The 21009-nt window shown below is 61.3% G+C and overlaps 1 protein-coding gene across 1 annotated transcript; it reads right to left on the reverse strand.

Annotated features, from left to right (window-relative positions):
- Positions 1-42: 42 nt before the first annotated feature.
- Positions 43-19958, reverse strand: SEMA4G (semaphorin 4G). Its single transcript, XM_074875165.1, has 17 exons — positions 19806-19958; positions 8708-8942; positions 7349-7497; positions 6720-6782; positions 6536-6634; positions 5240-5333; positions 4883-4996; positions 4519-4685; positions 4210-4379; positions 3902-4046; positions 3602-3824; positions 3401-3516; positions 2895-3046; positions 2641-2702; positions 1267-2550; positions 952-1057; positions 43-867 (listed from the first exon to the last, which is right to left on the reverse strand). Exons 2-15 carry the CDS (start codon positions 8826-8828, stop codon positions 1697-1699), a joined length of 2529 nt encoding a protein of 842 aa, XP_074731266.1. The 5' UTR covers positions 8829-8942; positions 19806-19958; the 3' UTR covers positions 43-867; positions 952-1057; positions 1267-1696.
- Positions 19959-21009: the final 1051 nt, after the last annotated feature.

Here is a 21009-nt window from a genome sequence, read left to right on the forward strand (position 1 = left end):
CCATCTCTCCTCCTGCTCACAGAGAGACGCTGCCACACCACATCCAGACAGAGCCGCGTTTATTGCCAGGGGCACGTGGGGCTGTGCACGAGGGGTGCCAGACACAGAGGGCAGTGCTCCTCCTTGGGGGTGGGGTGTGTGCTTGGGGGTGGCTCACCCCCCCCCTTTTGCAGCAAAAACAAGGGGGGCGGCAGGATGGGAGAGCCCAGGCATCCAGCTCCTGCCTTTTCCCCCTAAGCTTTGCTCTTCTGGGGCAGGGGGGCCTGGGCTCCAGCCCATTAGGGACCCCAGGGACTGCCACCCCCCTCCTGCCCCCCCTGCAGGGCTGAGCTCCAGGCAATGTCCTGATCCTGGAGGTCCCAGCAAGGAACACAGAGGGGAAGATGTGCACCCCAGCAAGTCTGTCCCTCCCCGGCTTCTCGGGTGTCACCACTCTGTCCCCGGGGCATGAGATACTTTTGTCACCCCAGTCCCTCAGGTTCCCCCAGGAGGCGGCTGGAGCAGAGGTAGTTGGGGGGATTTGGGGACAGTGGCTGCCCCTGGAAAGTGCCATGAAGAGCTGGAGGCCCCAGAAGGAGGCGGGCCCTTGTCCAGGGCTCCTCCTCCTCACTGTTGGAGGATGTTTTCACTCCCACATGTTGTCCAACGGGAGACAGGGCTGTGCCTGAACCCCAGTTCTCCAACAGCACCACGCAGGAGGGCAGAAATATGTGGTGCCCGGGGCTGCAGGGGCACTGTGGACGTCGGAGGGGATGGGGGTGCTGCGCTGGTCCCTTGCCACGCTGCAGGGCACAATGGTGGCTGCCAGTCCTGCTGCCAGTGCATCTTGCTGCCTGCTGCTGCATCCTGCTCTTCCCATGCAGCGCCCTGGGGAGATGGGGGGCAGAGCCCTGTCAGGGTCAGAGCCCCTGGGGGTGCCACCTCCCCAGGGCACCCAGCCCTGCATTTCACCTGGGGGCATGTGCTGCTCCACCAGCTGCTCCAGGGCGTTTGGGGATGTGGGCTCCTTGCCTTGGCTCCTTCTCTCGCCGAATTGTCCTCTCCCGGAGAGGAAAACCTGGGTGGGGGGCAGACATGGGAGAGCGGGCAGGGGCTGGCAGCCACCGAGGCTGCCCCCCCAACACGAGATGTGTCTGTGGCCCCTCTCCTGCCTGCAAGTGGGCAGCTGGGGGAAAACCACCCCCAGCCCTGTCCCGGGAAAGGACCCCACACCCTGTAAGAGGCACAGGCATCATCTGGCAGCCCCCCTCCCCATTCCTCACCCACCTCTCAGCAGCTGTCCGGCTCCTGTGTGCCAAGGGATGCCCAGCGGGGCAGGCCGAGTCCACGCGTCCACAACAGCGTCCACAACAGCGTCTCTCTCACGCCTGGACGGACAGACAGAAACTCCCCCTCCCCGCAGTGTCCACCTTCAGCCAGGCGCCAGCTCCTGCCTCCAGCTCGTGGCCACCGTCAGTGGGTTTTTATACATAAATAGAGCTCCCAAATTTAAATAGATTATTTTTCTTTTCTTTTTTTCTGTACAGCAAGTCTCAAAAGTGAATGAAAAGCCGAAGGAATGGCCGAGTCCGGGCCCGGCCCGGCTCTGCCATCCAGGAGGTAGTTTTGCCTGAGTCTTGTAACACTGCTGGCAGGGGGTGGGAGAAGGGGCTGGAGGGGAGGAGGGTCCCGCTGGCAGGACCCCCCCCCCCGGCCCCTACACGGAGCTCTCATCCAGCTTCTCCACCAGCTGCGTGTGTTTCCGCTTCTCCAGGATCTTGCTGAGCTCCTCGGTGAAGGACGCGCTGTAGAGCGGCGAGGCCAGCGGCTCCTCCTGCTGCTGCAGCAGCATGTAGCTGTTGCCGTTCATCTTGCGGAGGACATTGGGCAGAGCCCCCACGCCGTTGGTGAGCTCGGCCGGCAGCGGCGGTGGCGGCGGCAGCGGGGGCACGGCAGCCGGCAGCTCCTTGACCGGGGAGGTGGCAGCCGTGGGTGCCTCGCCGGGGATGATCCGCAGGCAGCCGTCGGGGTAGGCGAGCTCTTCCTCCTCCTCCTCCTCCTCCCGGCGGCCCTTGCGCAGGCAGTTGGCTGAGACGGTCTGCAGCTCCACGCTGGCCGGCCGCGGCTCCCCCAGCACGTACTTGCCCTTGCGCCTCTCCAGGCAGGACACGTAGAGGAGGATGGTGCTGAGCACGGCACACAGCACCACCAAGGCGACGATGGCGGAGACATAAGCCACCTTCACGTCGCCGGCTGCCTGGCTGGCAGCGTGGGGCCGGGCGGCATCTGTGGGGCCGCGAGGCAGCTCGGGCAGCACGGTGAGGCTGTAGGCAGCCAGCAGTGTCCGGAGACCCCGCTCCTCCCCGTAGCAGCGGTACTCGCCACTGTGCCGGGGCAGCGTGTCCGTCACCAGCAGCCCGTCCACCCCGACACGCAGCCGGTCCTGCCCTGCACCCGGCGCCTCGCTGCCATTCAGCAGCCACACGGCTCGTGCCAGGTTGGAGCGCTGGTCGCAGGGCAGCAGCACGTCGTCCCCTTGAAGCACCGTCCGGTTCTTCCATGGCAGGGAGCCTGCGGGGACACACACCGCCTCGCACCCATCCCGGCCACCCTAAGGGACGCCGGCGTCCCACGGGGTCCCGAGGGAGGGCGCAGACTCACCCCGCCCAGAGCTGCTCCGGCATCCCTCGTTGCCACTCTGAATGTCCTGCACCAGCCCTGTGCTGCAAGACACGGGGGGCTTCAGCCACGCAGCCCCAGCTGAACCCACCCTTACGGGGTCACGGCCACCGGCAGACCTGCTGCCAGATGCCAGACCCTTGGGGGTGGCACTGGGGTGACCGTGCCAGGGGGTGATGTGTGGCAGCACGGGACGGAGCAGGTGGAAGGCTTGCGGGCTCCCTGCCCGTCCCTACCTGTCCGCGGCGGCGGTGGCGCGGCAGGCCCTGCCATCCCAGGCACAGTAGGGGTCCCGGGCGAGGATGCAGTCGTAGCAGGAGGCATACCTGGCGCAGGAGGCCAGGGGCACCTGCAGGATCCCGCTGGCTGCCCCCACATACAGGCTCCTCTGGGGGCAAAGGGCTGGCTCAGCACTGCCCTGGCATGCTGCAGCTGGGCTGTGGGGTGCCCCACAGTGCCCAGAAATTTCCCACTCCCCCCAGCCCCACAGCAAAGCTCTCTCTTGGTGGGGGTGCACGGCAAAGGGCCCCCAGCTCCAGTCAGTGCCAATGGCTGCAGCTGGGGCCGGGCAAGGAGGTGGAGGTCAGGCTGGTCCCTCTCCCCAGGCTGCCCTGCTGGGCTCTGGCACATATCCTGAGCTGGGGTGACCCAGGAGTCGTGTCCACCCAAAACAGCCCAATGGCAGCTTCTCAGCACAAACATGCCCCGTGTGTGGTGTCCCCCCACTTCTTCCACCCCTCACCTGGGCATGGGAGATCACCAGGCTCTCCACAGGCTGCGGGTCCCTGAACACTTGCACCTCCTCCACGATGTGAAGGCTGGAGCCCACCACCACGGCCTTGTGGATCCAGCCGTCACCTGGAGAGTAGAGCAGGGGCTCAGGAAGGAGTGTGGGGTGTCCCCCCCGCCCAGCAGAGACCTGGCAAACTCATCCCGTGCTCACCCGTCCCCATGAAGAGCACATCGTAGGAGCGGCCGTCGAGGGCCCGCACCCTGTCCACGGCCAGCCGGCTGTACGCCACGCTCTTCTTCACCAGCAGCGGCTCCCCGCCAGCTGGCTTCACCTCCTCGAACATGAGCGGGTGCAGCTTGACAAAGTCCAGGACGCTGTTGGGCAGGTCCTGCGAGGAGTTGTAGCCCTTCCTGCGGGAGCGGTCCGTGATGCACTGCCCGGGGGAGATGGGGGTCAGGGGGGGATGCGGCCAACCCACGCCCCCCCTGCTCTGCACCCCCGGGCACTCACGGAGCCGGGCCGGGGCTCAGGCACCGCACCGTCGTAGCGGGACCACTTGCGAGCCGAGTCCTGGTACTCCATGTAGGGGCCCTCAAAGGCGTGCTGCACCGCTGAGATGCTGTAGCGGCACACGGCTGAGGCTTCCATGGTCCTCCTGCGGGGCAGAGCCCCATCTGAGCCCGGGCAGACACACGGGTGCTCCCCACCGACGCACCCACAGGAGCTCAGCGCCTGCCTGCGCGTCCCCTTGAGCATCTCCGGTCCCCCCTGTGCCGCAGACTTTTAGCCCCAGTCGTTTTGGCCGCTGCCCCACTCACCACTGTGCTGAGAGTGTGAAGGCGGCGTAGAAGACAGTGCTGGCCCAGCTGCCCCCATCCAGGCTGCAGACGCTGCGCAGCACCTCGTAGTAGGGGATGTAGCAGACCAGGCGCGCCTTCATGAAGGACGTCCACTTGCGCTGCAGGATCTTCTTCCCCCCCACGTCACTCTGGGAGGGTGCAGGGAACATTTCTGCACAGGCTGGTGGGTTCCCCTCTGCCCACACCTCAGTTTCCTCCAAGGTGCAGACACAGCCCCTGCACCAGGAGGAGCAGCGCTCGGCTCCCCATGGCTGGAGACGTGCCTACCTTGCAGACACGGGCCACCCGGGCCACTCGGGCCACCTGGCTCTTGTCGAAGAAGGATGTGGTCTCCTCACCCGCCCGCTCCGTGAAGAAGTAGTAGATTTTGTCATCGTCACCCACAGGGCTGTCCTTGCTCTCCTGGACCAGCACGGAGGCCACAAACTCAGCATCTGGGGGACACGGAGCAAGAGGTGGAGATTGGGGACCCACCACGGGACGGGGGATCCCTCCTTGCCTCAGTCTCCTCTCATGGCAAACCACACAGGACCCCAGGACCACCCCCTACCCCTATTCCACACTCCCTGAGGCGATGCATGGTGTCCCACAGCCCATGACGCTGGTCCTGCGGGGGACAGGGATGTCTCACCATTCAGCCAGTGCAGCGGGGACTCCTCTGTCTTCAGCGGCCGCTGGTGCAGGTTCCTCCGGATGTCGGGGAGGCTCCGAAACTCATAGCGTGTGGCCGTGTACAAGCCGCCGTCTGGGCAAGGCAGGCACAGCAGGCACCCATCAGCTTGTCCCCGAACCTCGGTGACAGCCCAAAGAGCCACCAGCATCCCGGTGCCCCAAGCAGAGAAGGAAGAGGAGGAAGACCAAGTCCTGGCTTGCTAAGGCCCCTGCACACAGAGCCCACCCAGGAACATCCCATGGGGGCATTGGGGATGGGGCCAAGGTCGGTGGCATCCAGCCTGTCCCTGCCAGCCCTAGGAAAGGCGCCACTTACCTACGATGAGGCCGGTGTAGCCACGGGCAGGGTCGTACGGGCACTTCTCCTTGCCTTCCTCAAAATGAGATGGCAACATGAACCTGTCAGCATCCTTGAGTAGGACAGGGGACCGGGTTAGACAGGAGGGGACAGACCAGCCTCGCCTGCCAGTTCCAGCCTCTGCAGAGGCTGCTAGCCCGGACGAAGCGATGCCCACAGCTGAGCACTCATCTGGGCAATACAAACCCCCTCTGGCACCCACCAGCTGGTCAGAAACCACACAGACAGCCAGAGCCCCCAGCCAAGAGCGGGGAGAGGGCTCAGGGGGGAAGGGGAGCCCCGGCACCCCACTTTGGCATCACATGGGCACCGGGCAGGAGCCAGCCAGCGCAGGTGATATTCCTGGGCTGTGCCTGGTCAGCAGACACTGCCCAGCCAGGCTGGGTCCCCCCAGGTGATGTCCCTGTCATGGCAGGAGTTATTTTCTTTGGGGTTTACAGTTCAAAGCGTGTCAAATAATGACGAGGCCCTTCCAGCTTGGCAGCTCCTCCGCCTCACTCCCAGGGTGTGCAACGGCCAAACCGGACCAGCGGCATGGCCATGGGAATGGGCACGGCCCCTCCAGGGCTCCCCGGCCACGCTGGGGACACAGCCCCAGGCCCCTTTGCCTCCCCAGCTCAGGGAGCGAGGTGGGAAAAGGGCAGCCAAGTCACCGAGAAGCCACTGCACAGGGGTGAAAGTCCTGCTGCTGGGGGACGTGGCTGCCCCCATCCACTCTGCCGTGAGTCACGGCCACGCAGGGACCCCCCGGCCCGGCCCGGGAAATCCCTGGGGAGGGGCCGCTGAGTCAGCCCCACCACTGTCACCCTCCCTGCCACTGTCACCCTCCCCAGGCACGCTTGCCACCGGCCACAAACCAGTCTGCAGCCCCTGCTTTGGGAAGGAACCCTGCAACAGCAGGGACTGGGGACCAGCTCCAGAGCTGCACCTCCCACCCCACTGGCCCCACTGAGCCCACGTGTCCCTCCCATGGCACCAATCCCTCCCCTGGCCGCCTTGCTATGGGGTCAGAGTCCAACCTCAGCGCCAGGGTGGGGACTTTGGGCACCTGCGTCATAGTGGCTGCGTCCCCACACCAACTCACCCCAGCCTGGGGGTCACTCGCCTCCCCCCCGAGCCAGGGAGGGACTGGGATGGGGGCAGAAAGGGAGCGGGGCTGCGGTGGAGATGGTGGGAGAGGACAAGGGATGCATCACCCCAGGGTGGCACGGTGGCAGGGGACAGGTGACAGCCATGGGGCCGAGCGGTACTCACGATGGCGGCGCAGAGTGGGTGGAAGGCGTAGGTCCCGCAGGCGTAGAGGTGGGTGCTGTTCAGCCTCTGCAGAAACCGCACGTGGTTGAAGCACTCGGTCTGTGGAAGGGGAGGACAGGCATCACCACCTGGGGAAAGCAGCGGCGGCCCCCCCCAGCACCTGGCACCCACCCACCGGCTCTACCTTGTTGTTTTTGCCCTTCTGCAGGCAGTCCATCTGCTTCTCCGGGGAGGCTTCCCAGTGGATCTGCAAGGGGAAGAGGGACTGCCACTGTGTGACCCCCCATCACTGCATGGTCCCCCTGTCACTGCAAGCTCCAGCCTCTGCCAGAACCGTCAGAGATGCTAAAATCCTCTTTAAATTTATTTAGAGAGGGGATGGCTGCTCAAAGCACAAGACAGCATTCTGCCTGCATCCCCCCAACCCAGGGCGAGAGTGGTCCCACACCCCAACCTGTGGGCAGAAACCCCAGAGCACCCATAGGAGCCTGGAGGATTTTGGGATGTCCTCCCCAGGGGGAGTAAAGGGGTACACTTCCCTCCTGCCCCTCATCTTGCCAGAATGTCCCTGAAGCAGGCAGCTCTGAGCTTGGGGACATCTCCCACCACTGTCCCCACACTGCCTGGCTGGGGAGAAGGATCAGGTGTCCACAGGGGACCTGGGGACAGACCTGGGGACAGAACCTCCAGGCAAGTCCTGAGACGGCGAGTAGGAGGATGAGCAGGGATAGGGTGGCCACAATTCGGGCAGGGACTGGGCAGCGTGAGACAGGAGGGGACAAACAGCCGGTGGTAGGCAGAGGCCGGGCTCACCGTGCGGTGGGAGCCGTCGGCCACATCACTGGAGTTGAGGGCGAAGATGGCTCCCCTGGCACCCACGTAGAGGATGCCCCGGTCGTCCTCCAGCAGCAGGGTGCTGTAGTTGAGGGTGCGTCCACTGAAGTGCCGGATGCCTGACAGCTCTGCAAAGGGAACAGGGGGCTGAGGGAGGACCCCAGGGCAGACACGGCACAAGCCACTGGGAAAAGACAGAGGATGGAGCTGGGAGCAGGTGAGAAGGCACCCACCAAGGTTATCGGGCAGATGGAGCCAGGTGAAGCGGTTACAGAAGGAGGAAAGGAAGAGGGGAGGTTCAGTAGGAGGTGAAAGGCACTAATTGGGCTCAGGCTCACAGGGGAAATTTCTCCCCACTAATTAAAACGGCAGCTCAGGGGTAGCTCAGGGGTGGGAGCTGTGATGTTCATGTCCAGCACGGACCTGCCATGCTGTTTGGGGAACCGCTGGAGGAAGCGAAAACATGCTAGCAGCGACCCTGGCTCTGAACCAAACCTAATCAGCCCAAAAGGAAGGATGCAAAAAACCTGAACCAAAACTGCCGTGCAAGGGGAGGGCTCCCACAGCGAGGCTGGGCACTCCCTGTCCAATGAACTAGAGAAACCATTCGATTTGGGGTGCTGAGAGGTGGGAGGTGGGATTCAGCCCTGGCCAGAGGGAGCCCAAGCCAGGCTTGGACACTCCTGCCACAGGAGGAGAAAGTCTCATGGGGTTTGGGACCCCAGAGGCAGCTGGGGAAGGAATGACCCCCCTGAAAGGAGTCATTGCCTGGGGAGAAAAGGGCACCCCAGCTGTAAATGAAACCCTCTCTTGCCATTGACCACTGAGCTGGGCTTCACTAATGAGGTCAACGAAGTTGTGTGGATGCCCAAGGCACGATGACATTGTGGGGCTGGCTGACACCACAAAGGCTGAAGGACAAGAGCCTGGTGGCAATTAGACAAAATCATGGAAGAAAGCTTCCTGCTGACTATCTGGGCCATTAGAGCCCAGCCCAGGGATGATGCCTGGCTCAGGACACCCTCCAAGGGCTGCTGGGCAGGGCTGGGGGCTGGCCAGGGCTAGGTTCCTGGACACCCTTGTCTCCCCCCGGCTTTTGGGGGCCTTTGCTCTGCTCCATCCCTTGGGGCACATTGAATCCAGGCACTCAACACCAGACAGACACGTGGGCTCCGATTTTTGGAGCCCAGGGGACCTGCAGCCACTGTAGCCACCCCGCCATGCTGAGCACCCCGCTCTGGGGAGCTGGCGAAGGCTGAACACAGTCACGATGCACCAAACCCAGTGCCAGCAAGATCCCAAACCTCACCACCACCACCATGACCTGCACCCCCTTACCATCAAAGGTGACCGTTGTCCTGGGGGTGGCATCCAGGTCGGTGGCAGACCGCCGTGACGGGTAGCCCATTGCCACCGCCACGAAGAGGGCCATCAGGAGATGGGCCGTGCCTCTGCTCATCTTCCCGTTCCCCCGGCGAGGGCAGCTGCCCAGCCTGCTGCCTCCAGGCCGGCACAGCCGATCCTCAGGATGGGCTCCCCAGCTCCCCGAGACAGGGCCAGCTGCCAAACCCTCCTGAAACACAAAGCACCGGGTCAGATGCTCCTGCTGTCGCCAGCACCTCACAAGCAAGTGGACTTGAGAAGGAGCCAGCTGCGCACATGCATGGACGCTTGACCGGGCATGGCCTCGGCCCCGGGACAGCTTTAGGGTAAAGCAAATCCTTGTTTGCTGAAGGAGAAACTGAGGCACGGTGCAAGGCACCAAGCCTGCAGCCAGCACAGGTCAGGGAGGAGAGTTTGAGTGGAGCGACCCTCCACAGCATCCCCCTGGCTCAGCATCTGCTCCATGGCAGCAGCAGCAGTTGCTTGCTGGGAGCTTGGTTCAGTTGCTTGGAGGTTCATTTTCCTCCAGGTCTGCTCTGGGCTCCTCCCTCCTTTGCTCCCAGCCATCTCCTCCTGCAGCTCCCCCTGACTGAAGGATATGCTGTGGCAGAGACAGCGATCCCCCATTGCATTTTCACACCTGAAAAGCAGGCACACTCCCAAAAAAAGAGAGCGAGGCGTGGGGCCAAGCCCCTCTGCAGGTTTCTTGGCACATTGGGGTACCCCAAGCCCCACTCCCCAGAGCAGCTGCAGCAGGACAAGCAGTGGGGGGGCTCCCAGGGAGCCCAAGGGCTCTGCTCCTTCCTGAAAGCACAGCTGGCCATCTCTTGCTGCGCAAGATGCTTGTCCCCAGTTTTGCTCTTCCTGAAATGATGAGACTCCTGAGGACAGAGGTGCGGGGAAGGATGCTGCAGGCATGCAGCGATGCAGGGCAAAGGAAAACCCATACAAGAGCTGCTTGGCATCTTCATCAGGTCTTTTCAAGAGAGAACAGTTTTCCCCTTGCAGTGTTTTTCCATGAGATTTCAGTTTCTCTTTCATCCCAAGCTGTCTTGAAGTTCAGTGTCTACCTCGGCTCTCGCTTTCATGCATCCAATCCCCCCTGAATAAACCCTCTGCCTCTCCCAGCTACTTCAGGGAAAGCCACTGGTTCATTTTGCAGACACTAAGGAGGAAGGAGACAACCAGGTATCTCTGAGCAGGAGACCTCCCCATAAAGTGACCAGAACCTATAGATTTGCTTAGGGTTGGAGGTTTTTTATATATATAAACCAAATACCTGTCCTGTAGAGAAGCTGTTCAAACACGCTTGCTGCAGACAGTTTCCCTGAAGCAAATACCTTGCCGGGTCTCAGGCAGAGGGGAGGTAAAACCAAAGTGAAACGGAAGTGAAAAGGGCTTTGGGGCCGAAAAGGAGAAGCGAGGGGCTGGATGTGAGATCCAGCCATAGTCCCGGAACCTGCATTAAACCGCAGTTTCCTTCGGGGGGTGGGTTCAGACCCAGAGCTCACACCTGCGCTAGCTGCTGCCCTGGAGCATCCCAGGAATTGGGCAGCAGGGACACGTGCCACCCGCTCCCTCCTGCCTTGTTGCCGCCCATGCACAGGCCCAGCACAGAGCACCCTTACAGCACCCAGCCCCGGGAGTGGGCAGCATGCTGCCTGTGGGGCTGAGCTCCCCAGGGAGCAGAGGACGCCAACCCCAGGGAGCAGAGGACAAGCCCTGTCCAGACCAAGGGTCTGCCCATGAGCGATGGGCCTGGCAGGGTGATGCAAGGCAGGTGAGTAGTGGTGGAGGTCAATGGGAAACAAGTTGCTTTGGTGGCACCATGTCTGGCACAAACCAAACACAAGAAGCTTTTTGGGCAAAGCAAGTGGTGGGGTCACATCTGGAGCACCAAAACACCTGAAAGTGTTCCAGCCAGCCCCAGGCTGACACCTCTCCATCCTGCCAGCAGGACCGAGCCAACCCAGCAGCTGTGGGGACCCTTCCCCAGGCCACGGTGCCAGGACACGAGCCTGGAATCACGCACAAGCCACAAGAACTGCCGTGCACCTGGGCTGGGAGAGCAGAGGGGAGGAGAAACCTTCTTACAACAAGGCAAACAACAATCTCTAATAAATGAGTAACAGCCCTGCGAGCTGCCTGCACGCTGCCAGGCATCCTCGCCTTATCTACCCCGAACAAACAAGTCCTGAACTTTGCCTGCTGTCCAGCTCTGGGCGCGACGGGGATTGGAGGCAGGAGCACGGCCAGGAAGGGAGGCAGGGATGGTACTTATTGCAGGGCAAGCATCGCGCTGAGAGCCAGACCTGGCTAACATTTAACCAGTGTGAGCACTGAGCCAGCATGGGGGGAAAAAATAAAAATAATAAATTAAGCTGTGAGGCTGTGCAGGGTTCCTAGCTGGGCAGGGGCAGGGGGGAGCAGCCTCCCCTGCAGCTGGGGCTGGGCTCCTCCGCTTTTTGCAGGTAAGCAACTACACCCATTTCCAAAGGCTCCTTTGCCCGAGATCAGATGTAACTTTGTCCTAAAGGACATTTAATCAGTTAGCTGTAAGAGTCAGTTAATATTTGACTCAAAGGGAAGGGCTGCTCCAAGCTTCTCTGTTTTCTTTTAATTATGTTTTATTCTTCATTCCTAGGGTGGGGGAGAAAGAGCAAGAAGGAACTGAAACCATCTTTGCCCCCCCCTCAGATTGTCACCCCAGGCTGCAGCTGCACCAAACACCCCCAAACCCATCATCTTCACCTTGGCAGGGTGCAAGTTCAAAGCTCTGGGCAAAGGCAAGAGCCGGCAGCCGGGGTGGGAGGCAGAGGTCTTGGTCTGTAGGACTCACCAGTCGAGCTGGGGGCGGCTGGATTGCTCAAGCCCAGCACTTCCATGGGAAATGGGGAAAACCCATGAGGGGAAACACCGCAGAGAGTCTTCTCTGGGGAAGGGACACAAAAGGAGAAGAAGAGGCCGAAAAGCAGCAGCAGTTCCAATGAAATCTGGGGTTTAAGAGAAAAACTGCCCAGAAAAGCCAATCCCATCCCCAGGTGTGAGCTCCCAAGCCCCTCGGCACCTCACCTACTTCCCAGCACAGGGGGAGCCGACATAGGACCCGAAACCCGGTCCCAGCTCCTGCCCCAGCCGGCAACGCTGAAGAAGAAGGGTGGTGGAGGCAGGATCCAGCTGCGGGGCTTACAGCCACCCCGAGAGCAGGGCAAAACCAGGAACCAGCCGCTCTAACTGCAACGTGCAACGTCCACGGGGGCCAAAGCCCACACTCCTACTGCTGGCTATCAGTGCTCCGGCGGGCTGCAGCCACGGCTCCCAGCACAGAGCTGAGTGAGCCCGGCCCAGGCACCAGCTCCCACCGGCGGGACGGGTTTGCTGGTCCCCGGGGAACACCAGGAAAGCAGCGGGGCGGCGGAGGCTTGCAGGCGTGCGCGAGCGCGCAGGGGAGCGAGCGAGTGAGCCCTGGTCAGGTCTGACTGGGTTTACTGGGTCACGACGGAAGCTGTGCAAGCGTGACTGTGCCAGCCTCAGTCTCCCACCGGCAGCCAGCCGGCACAGCACACCCAAACGAACCGGCCCAGTCGGCACCTCCTTAAAATCCCCACAACCAGCATCTCTGGAGGCGCAAAAACCTTTTGATGAGTGAATTTCCTGGTGGCAGGTCTTGCCAACCTGGATGCAGTCAAAGAAACCAGACAAAGCTGCCGCACCCCTTGATGGCCGCTGCACCGGGAGCTGCTGCTGGCCACTGGTGGTCCCTTCCCGCTGCCCCGTGGTCCTCAAAGCCACAAGGCGGCAAAACCAGGGAGCAAGAGCTACAAGCTGCAGTGCAGGGAAGCTGCACTGTCAGAGGGGCTGGCAAATATGGAGGGACCTCAGCTGGGGTCTTATGGGACCCCCATGGCTGTTCCCTCAGCGGCACAGCTGAAAATGATGATGGCTTTTCAATTCAAAAGGAACCTGGGAGAAAGAATGGAAACGCTGTGTGGGAGCAGCCCTTCTCCGGCTCACCCCCAGCATCCATCCTGGATGGCAGGACAGAGATTTGCAGAGCAGGACTGGACACTTCCCCATCCTGCTGTTCCGTGGACAGCTTGTGGTTGCTCTACCAAGCTCTAGTAAAGCCCAAGCAGGTTCCTGGAACGGCTGCCAGACCTTTCTCCCCTCCTTGTGGGCTGCCCCTCTTGGCGCTGTGCATTCCTACGAGCAAGGGCTGCTGTCTGCCCCGTGGAGGCCAGGATTTCCAGCAGGTCTCCTCCAGGTTACAGCGTTGCAAAACAGCCTTAAAACTCCCAGCAGGGACTGCACCAGGAGACACCATTTACACTTTGTTTTTTCACAGTGGCCCAGCTCAGGCGCTCCAAACCCCGCGCAGCCAATTCAGCTTTACTCATCAGGGCCAAGCCCGGCACGTGACCATCCCCCAGTCCCCTCGGCTCCCCAGCCACTTGCTCCCCCAGCCGCGTTCCCACTGGCCCAGCACCGTTTTACCCCTCCAGGGACCCGCACAAGTTGCCCTCAGGTTCAGCTGAAACAGTCTGACCTGTTCCCGGCGCGGGGTGCAGGGGGAAAGGCGCCCGCCCCGGGGGACAAGGCGGGGAGAGCTCCCAGCTCCCAGGCGTGGGAACAAGCCAAGGAATTACGGGAAAAGAGCCATCCCGCGAGAGACCAGCCTGGCCTCTGCCTGGCTGCGAGCGTGGCGCATTTCGGGCCCCCCTTCCCCGAAGCCAGCAGACCTTGGGTGGGAAATCCTGCGAGATGTGGGAAGAGGAGCTGGGATGGAGGTTGCCAGGCAACTTTAATTCAGCCCTTGACGAACTTCCAGTACTTTGCTCCTGCTGTGGAGCCCAACCAGCAAATGATAAAATATCAGGTTCACCTCGACTCCCTGATGTGTATCTGTCCGTCCATCCACCCATCACAGGAGCTTGGTCATGGCCCTGTCCCCAGGGTGCCCTGCAAGGCAACGGGTCCCTCCTGGCAGCATCCCTGAAGGCCAGCCCGGGATGAGCTGCCCTTCCCGGCAGAGATTTGCAGGGGCAGGATTTGACCCGTGGGACTGTGCTGGCGCTGCTGCACAGATATTTCTCAACCAGCCGGGATTTTTGTCAACAACAGCAAGAAAAAAATGCTAACATGCTGAAAGCTCTCCGGGAAGAGGGGATCTGTGCCGGGTTTGGGAGCTGGGGATGGGGAGGGAAGGAGCACAGTGACCTCCCGGGAGCCCCTTGACAAGTTTATTTTAGTTGCCTTCTTTAAACAAAACCATGCTCGACCCTGAGGTGCTTCAGCGGACATGCATGAGAGTTTGGCAATTTGGGAAGCAGATAGATCCCTCCTTTACCCAAATTAGGGATTTGGGCACAGAGGAGGGGAGAGAGAGCAGCAACATCGGCTCCTCTCAAGGAGCATACCACCCTGCTCCTGCCGCAAAGCTCCCACGCATGGCACAGCTGCCGTGGAGCCAGGGGGGTGGGTGGTGGGCACCAGCAGGCCATGGGAACGGGTTCCGAACTTCCCCAGATGGCACGGCCCCCATCCACTGCTGGCAGAGCCTGGCACATCCTGCTGAGGAGAGCACACAGCTCTTATCCCACCAACATCACAGTGGGCAGGAGGCTTGTGAAGGAGCGAAGTGATGGATGGGAGAGCCAGCGGGACCGGTTGGGGATGTGGGCCAGTTTAAGGGGCACCAGTGCCGACGGGAGCCAGATGTCTAAACACCCCTGAAAAGACAAGCTGATCCATCAGCAAAAAAACTACTAAGAGCCTGATTTCTGACAGATTTGCCCTGCTGGCCCCCAGCACCGTCCCTTTACCTCCATCCCCCTGCAGCATCCCTCCAGGGGATGCCGCCCACCCAGCAAGGGGCAGGGCCCAGCCACGGTGTCCCCCTGCATGGCTGCAGGGATCGGGGTGTTTTAGTTTCTCCCCAGCTCCCCACTTTCACTGATCTTACAAGAACTCGTTCATCTCCTCCGTCAGGTCAGGTCTGATACAGAGCAGGAGGTTCAAAGGGGCTGCCAGGCAGCGATGGAGCTCACTGCCAAAACCCCGTGAGAGCTCTCCTGCCATTCCCATCCAAACCGACCCAAAAAAAAACAACTGAGAAAATAAGGAAGGCTGCTCCAGCCTGTGCCATGGGCAAGCATTGCCTGCTTGCAGCCACCTGCGAGGCACTGGGACAGCTCCGCTCCAACAGCTCCCAGCAGGCTGCAAGCAGATAGCAAAAGCACAATGCCTGGGACATCAGGACAGAGCACTCCTCCGCTCCCTATCCGTATGGAAAACCCACCAATGCCGGCTGTTAGTTGAAACAGTTCCTCGTCTGACTCCATCACCCCGAAAGCCTTGCTCAGAGCTGGCCCAGGAGGGAAGGGTGCAAGGAGGGGAGGCTGAATAGAAAACCCTTGCAGCCTGGTGGTGGGACAGGGAGCACTAAGAGATACCCTGGCCAGCCTGGATCTGGCACCCCCAGGCAAAGCGGCAAAACTCCCCTCACAGAAGCAATGCCCCACATGCCAGCAACTGTTTGGCTCTTGCAAGCTGGCGGTGAGGACACAAGTCCCCGCAGCTTTTCCCTCCCATCCAGCACATCTCCCCCTGCAGAAACCCCACAGCAGCAGCCCTGGGCTGAGCCCACAGCCTGGAAGCACCCGAGAGCCCAGCTGGGAGCCACAAAGGAACCGGGAAGTGAAACTGGAAGATGCTGAGCCGCAATGACCTGATCCTTCACCCTGATGTCAGCCCGCCCCCACATCCAGGCCACGGAGAAAGCAGAGTGTGGCTGCCAAGCCTTGAGATGTGGGGTGCACACCCCCGGGGCTCCCACCTCCTCTCTGGCAGGGAAGAGGCATGCTCAGCACTATCAACATCACCCCCAAACCCTAACGTTTTCCATCCTTTCCTGCAACACCTGCAGCAGGCCAGGCTTCACCACTTTCCAGCAGCCCCTCGGCAGAGCAGATGGACAGACGGACGGCTGGACGGAAAACCCCCACGTCACAGCAAAGTTTCCCAGCGAGGGGGCGTTCGCATCCAAGTGGCTCAGCACTGGATGCAATCTGCAATTCAGCCTTCAAAGGCTTTGTGGCTGAAGTACATTGTCTCCATGGCAGAAGCAGGAAAATAATTGTAGAATTAAATTCACAGGAACAATTAGAAAGAAAACAAGAAAAAATCCCAACCCTAAATGCAAAGGGACATTTCAGAGCCAGCAGATTTTGTGGCTTTTTGATGCATTTGAATCCATTTGCTCATCCTTATGGCTGCACTGTGTTTCATTTCACTGGGCTCGTACAATGCAAGACAAGGAATTAACTCCGGTGTTTGTTTAGAGCCGGTTTGTCTCCCAGTTTTTTTCCAAAGCCAGGTTTGAGTTTCAAAGACGTTTCTTGGCAATGCCCAGGGTTCCCACCGTCAGTGCGGTGTGGGGCTTCCCCGAGGGGAAACCGAGGCTCAGAAATCATGCACGACCTGGGGTCCCCTTGGAAGTGGGGGCAAGAGTTGGAGTGCAACCCGGCTTGTCTGGCGTGAACGCAGGGCTTTCTGCTGCAAGCCTGTCCCTCTCACTTTTATTTATTCCAAAGATAAACTGTTTTCTTTTCAAAAGTCTAGCAAAACCAGATGATGGGAATGGTTTTATGGCTTCCAGCTTTAACAACCTCTTCTTGTTTCCCTCCAACAAAGCTTCAAATTTAGGGTCAAACCCAATTTGATATTCAACTTCACATTCAGAACCGCACAGTGCAAGGCAGTAGCACCTGGCCTTTCCCACAGTTGTTTGCATACCACCAGCTTTGCAGCCCCAAAATCAGCTCCACATCTTATTTGCATGGGCTGGGCTTTGCAGCAGGCAAACAAGAGCCCTCCATCAGGTAAGGGGAGATGAGGTTGTACCTGGGGGAGCTTTTAAGCAAAAAGAAAAGCACATGCCAGAGCACACCCTGCATTACCAAGCTGCATCCCAGCCCTCGCACCGGTGGGTAACACGGTGCCGAAACCCTCAGCTTCCTTCGTCTCCGAACGGCAGAGCTCGGGCCCCAGGAGGATGGAGGGGGTGGGTCTGGTGATGACTATGCTACAGCAGAGCCCTTGTGCTTGTAAATCACCAAAAGCAGTGGCACAGCCAGGCAGGGAGGGACGCCGGCGGCGGTATTTCCTACCAAAGCGCCAGTGGGGCAGGGAGCTCTCACCTTTGAACAGGAATAGGCGCCTGCCCAGCACCCGCAGCCAGCCACTGCTGGGGTCGGGGGTGCGGGGGCTTTCACAGCACGGGAACATAAAAATCCCTCCCTGAGAGATGGCGGGTCCCCCGGGACTGACTCCCCCTCACCAAACCACCCATCACATGAGCCACTTCCCAACAAGTCCCGTCAAGATGCCAAGCAGAGCCGGCGGGCAAGTGCAGGGAGGGAAATTCCCCACATGCGGCCAGGCGAGGCTGGCACCATGTCTCCACCGCACCCACGGCTGTCCTCTGCACGGGGTGCCGGCAGAGCCCCCCCTCGCCGGCCCTGCCGAGCGCACCTGGATGCTTTTTCCCGGCACACGACCTGCCAGATTTGCGGAATAAACCTCCCGGCTCCAGCAAACCCGCTGCATTCCTGGTGGGGAAAGTGGTGAAAGGTTCAAATGGATGTCGGAAGTAAAGGCAGTGGGAGAACAAGCCTACAGCACAAAGCCCTCATCTGCAGGAACCAAAAGGGTTGTTGGGGTTTTGGGTTTTTTTCCCCTCCGGTTGTAACACAAAAACAGAATCAAGATAGGGATCTCAGCGTGCTGGGGGGGCAGCTCCCTGCCCCTCATCTCTCTGGGCAGAGTGAGACTCGCCAAGCTGAGATGAAGCAGGGACGCGTCCCGCGGGACACGCGTGCAGCGTTGTCGTGGCCATCCTGGACTCAGGGTTCAGGTGGGGGGTCGCAGCCTGCGCCCACCACGCAGGGAGGCAAAGCAGCCAGACCTTACAATGGTAGGTCAACTAGCACAAAAAACGTCATCGTTGTTATTAATAATTTCCCTGCCTCTGGGGGAATCTTGCACTCATCATCCATTTTGGGCAGTCTCTTTGTCTTTGGAAACTGTTTTTCTTGGCACCTGAAGAGCCCTTTCATGGTTCCCCCTCCCACTTCACCATCTCGGTTTTAAAGGCCAGGCACAAGCCACTGGCCCACCTGGCTACTAATGGGGAGGGCAAAGAGAGCCCCAAACCCCAGGGCTGCCTGGCTGGTCCCTTCTACCCTTGCATCAGCAGGAAGATGCAGAGAAGCTCCCAGCACAACCCAGTCCCCTCCACCCAGGGGCATCCGCAGCCCCCACAACGATGCATCCCAAGGAGACGAATCCCAAGGAGACAGGGCTCAGACTAGCCACGTCCTGCAGCCCCCCACGTCCTGAGGGGAAGCGGGGGGAGGCAGCGATTGCACTGCACCATCTGCATCAGTTTAGTATCTCATCCCAGCCGGCTGAAACACCAGCTGCCCCCAGGTAACACTCGGGCTCCCCAAACGCTGCCGGCAGTCCCCGTCTCCGCAAACCCCCGATGCCCCTGGTCTGCCAGGGAAGGGAGGGGCTGTATCTGTCCCTCTCCCCAGGAGCTCGTGCCCTGTCTGGCTGCAATTCCCGCCATCATCTTCCCTCGCACCCTCAGCATGTCCCCATGTCACTCCTACCCAGGTCCCCCAGCCCCACCTCGCCCCATACCCCAAACCTGTCCCCAAAGAAAGCTGCCTGCACTGCCACCAGATCCTGCATGTCCCCACCTCCCCTCCAGTCTGTCACCCCCAAATCCTGCAGCAGACCGCCCCTGAACTCCTCTCCATCCCGCCCCCAAGCCTCTGCCCCTCTGTTTTCCCCATGGCATCATTCCCTGGACTTCGACCCCAGCAGCTCAGACCCCTGCTTCTCCTCTGGACCCTGCCTGTGCTTTCAGCACCCGCACCCAGCACCCCAGATCCTGCCTGTGGACTCAGCACCCAGACCCAGCACCCAGCACTCCAGATCCTGCCTGTGGACTCAGCACCCAGACCCAGCACCCAGCACCCCAGATCCTGCCTGTGGACTCAGCACCCAGACCCAGCACCCAACACCCCAGATCCTGCCTGTGGACTCAGCACCCAGACCCAGCACCCAGCACTCCAGATCCTGCCTGTGGACTCAGCACCCAGACCCAGCACCCAACACCCCAGATCCTGCCTGTGGACTCAGCACCCAGACCCAGCACCCAGCACTCCAGATCCTGCCTGTGGACTCAGCACCCAGACCCAGCACCCAACACCCCAGATCCTGCCTGTGGACTCAGCACCCAGACCCAGCACCCAGCACTCCAGATCCTGCCTGTGGACTCAGCACCCAGACCCAGCACCCAGCACCCCAGATCCTGCCTGTGGACTCAGCACCCAGACCCAGCACCCAGCACTCCAGATCCTGCCTGTGGACTCAGCACCCAGACCCAGCACCCAGCACCCCAGATCCTGCCTGTGGACTCAGCACCCAGACCCAGCACCCAGACCCCAGATCCTGCCTGTGGACTCAGCACCCAGATCCAGCACCCCAAACCTTGCCTGCAGACCCAGACCCTGCACCCCAGGCCCCACCAAAGGACTCAACATCCAGATCCTACCTGTAGACTCAGCACCCAGACCCAGCACCCCAAACCTTGCCTGGAGACCCAGCACCCAGCACCCCAGATCCTGCCTGTGGACTCAGCACCCAGATCCAGCACCCCAAACCTTGCCTGAAGACCCAGACCCGGACCCAGACCCCACACTCCAGGCCCTACCAAGGGAGTCAACACCCAGATCCAGCACCCCACATCCTGCCTGTGTGGACACAGCACCCAGCCCTAGCGCCCCCAATCCTGCCCGCGGACCCGCACCGAGATACCCAGCACCCCAAACCCACCACCCCCGACCCTGCCCTACAGCCTCAGCACCCAGCCCCAGCACCCAACCCCTGCCTGTGCACGCAGCACCCACACCCAGCAACCAGACCCAGCTTCCCGGATCCCGCCTGTGGACGCGGCACCCAGCCCCAGCCCTCCCGGCCCTACCTGCAGGGGACAGGACCCAGCACCCGGCGGGCGGCTCTCCCCACTCGCGTCTCCCCGGCACTTGCCTGCTGCGGCGCGGCAGGTGCGGGCGGCACGGCGCGGCAGGACTCGGCGCGGCAGGACTCGGCGCGGCAGGACTCGGCGCGGCAGGACTCGGCGCGGAGCAGCCCGGCCCGGCCGTGCCGTACCGAGCCGTACCGCGCCGCCCGCCCGCAGCGCCCCCTGCCGGCAGCGCCGGTGCGCGGAGGCCGCCGGTGCCCAGCCCCGGCCCGGAGCCTCGGCAGAGGAGGAGGAGGAGGAGGCGGGCAGGAGCGGCAGGGAGGGGAAGCGGGGGCTGGGCTACCCCTGCCTGCACAGGCAGCGCTGGGTCTCCCCAGCAAATGCCGGGAGGCCGGTGGCAGCGTTATCCTCAGCAGAGCCACGGCAGGGAGAGATGTCACCGTGCAAACCTCACCCCCCCGGCCCAGGGACAGTCAGCATCTGACGCATGGGGAGGGCCTGGGGGGGCTTCGCTCAACAGGGGCTGTTTGGGTTATACAACCCCAAACCGGCCTCTGGCAGAGGAGCCTGTGTTCAAGCCCTTTGCAAGGCCAGGGAGGCAGAGGGCTGGTAATGTTGGCTTGTAACTATAAAAAAGCATTACCGAATGCAGATAAGCATCATCCCGCTCTGCCAACACAGCACATGCGGTGTCGTCACACCACAGCCACCCAGCCGGTGCCGCGGTGCCCACCGAGGCTCCTTGCATCCCACATCGCACACCTGACCAAGGCGCCGTGCCCCATTTTTTCCCTCCTATTAGCACATGCCTCCCCATTTAGTCTGCGTTTACCCATGGTGGAAGCTTGTTTGGAAACACAGGCAGGTCATGGTTTCTCTAGGGCCGTGTGTGGAGCCTTTTTGTCCTGGGTGGCTTCTGCGGCTCCTCCCCCCGGGCAGGAGCTGCCAGGTTCGGGCCTGTGTTTGCTTTCCTTTCGCAAGCTTTCAGCGCCTGGCCAACCCTCCCTCCTCACCCGTCACGGTGGCAGGCCTCCCGAAAGCGAAACCCCGAGCGCTGTATGTAATCAGCAGGTTGGATCTAGGGCAACTGGAAATCAGCTGGAGCGGGAGGTGGGGAGATGCTGTACCTGCGCACGCCAGGTTACAGCTCCCGAAGCTGGCAGGGTGGCCGGGTGCTGCCAGCCCGTGGTTACAAAGCCATGTG

The sequence above is a fragment of the Strix uralensis genome, chromosome 7, assembly GCF_047716275.1.
Source record: "Strix uralensis isolate ZFMK-TIS-50842 chromosome 7, bStrUra1, whole genome shotgun sequence".
Lineage (NCBI taxonomy): Eukaryota > Metazoa > Chordata > Aves > Strigiformes > Strigidae > Strix > Strix uralensis.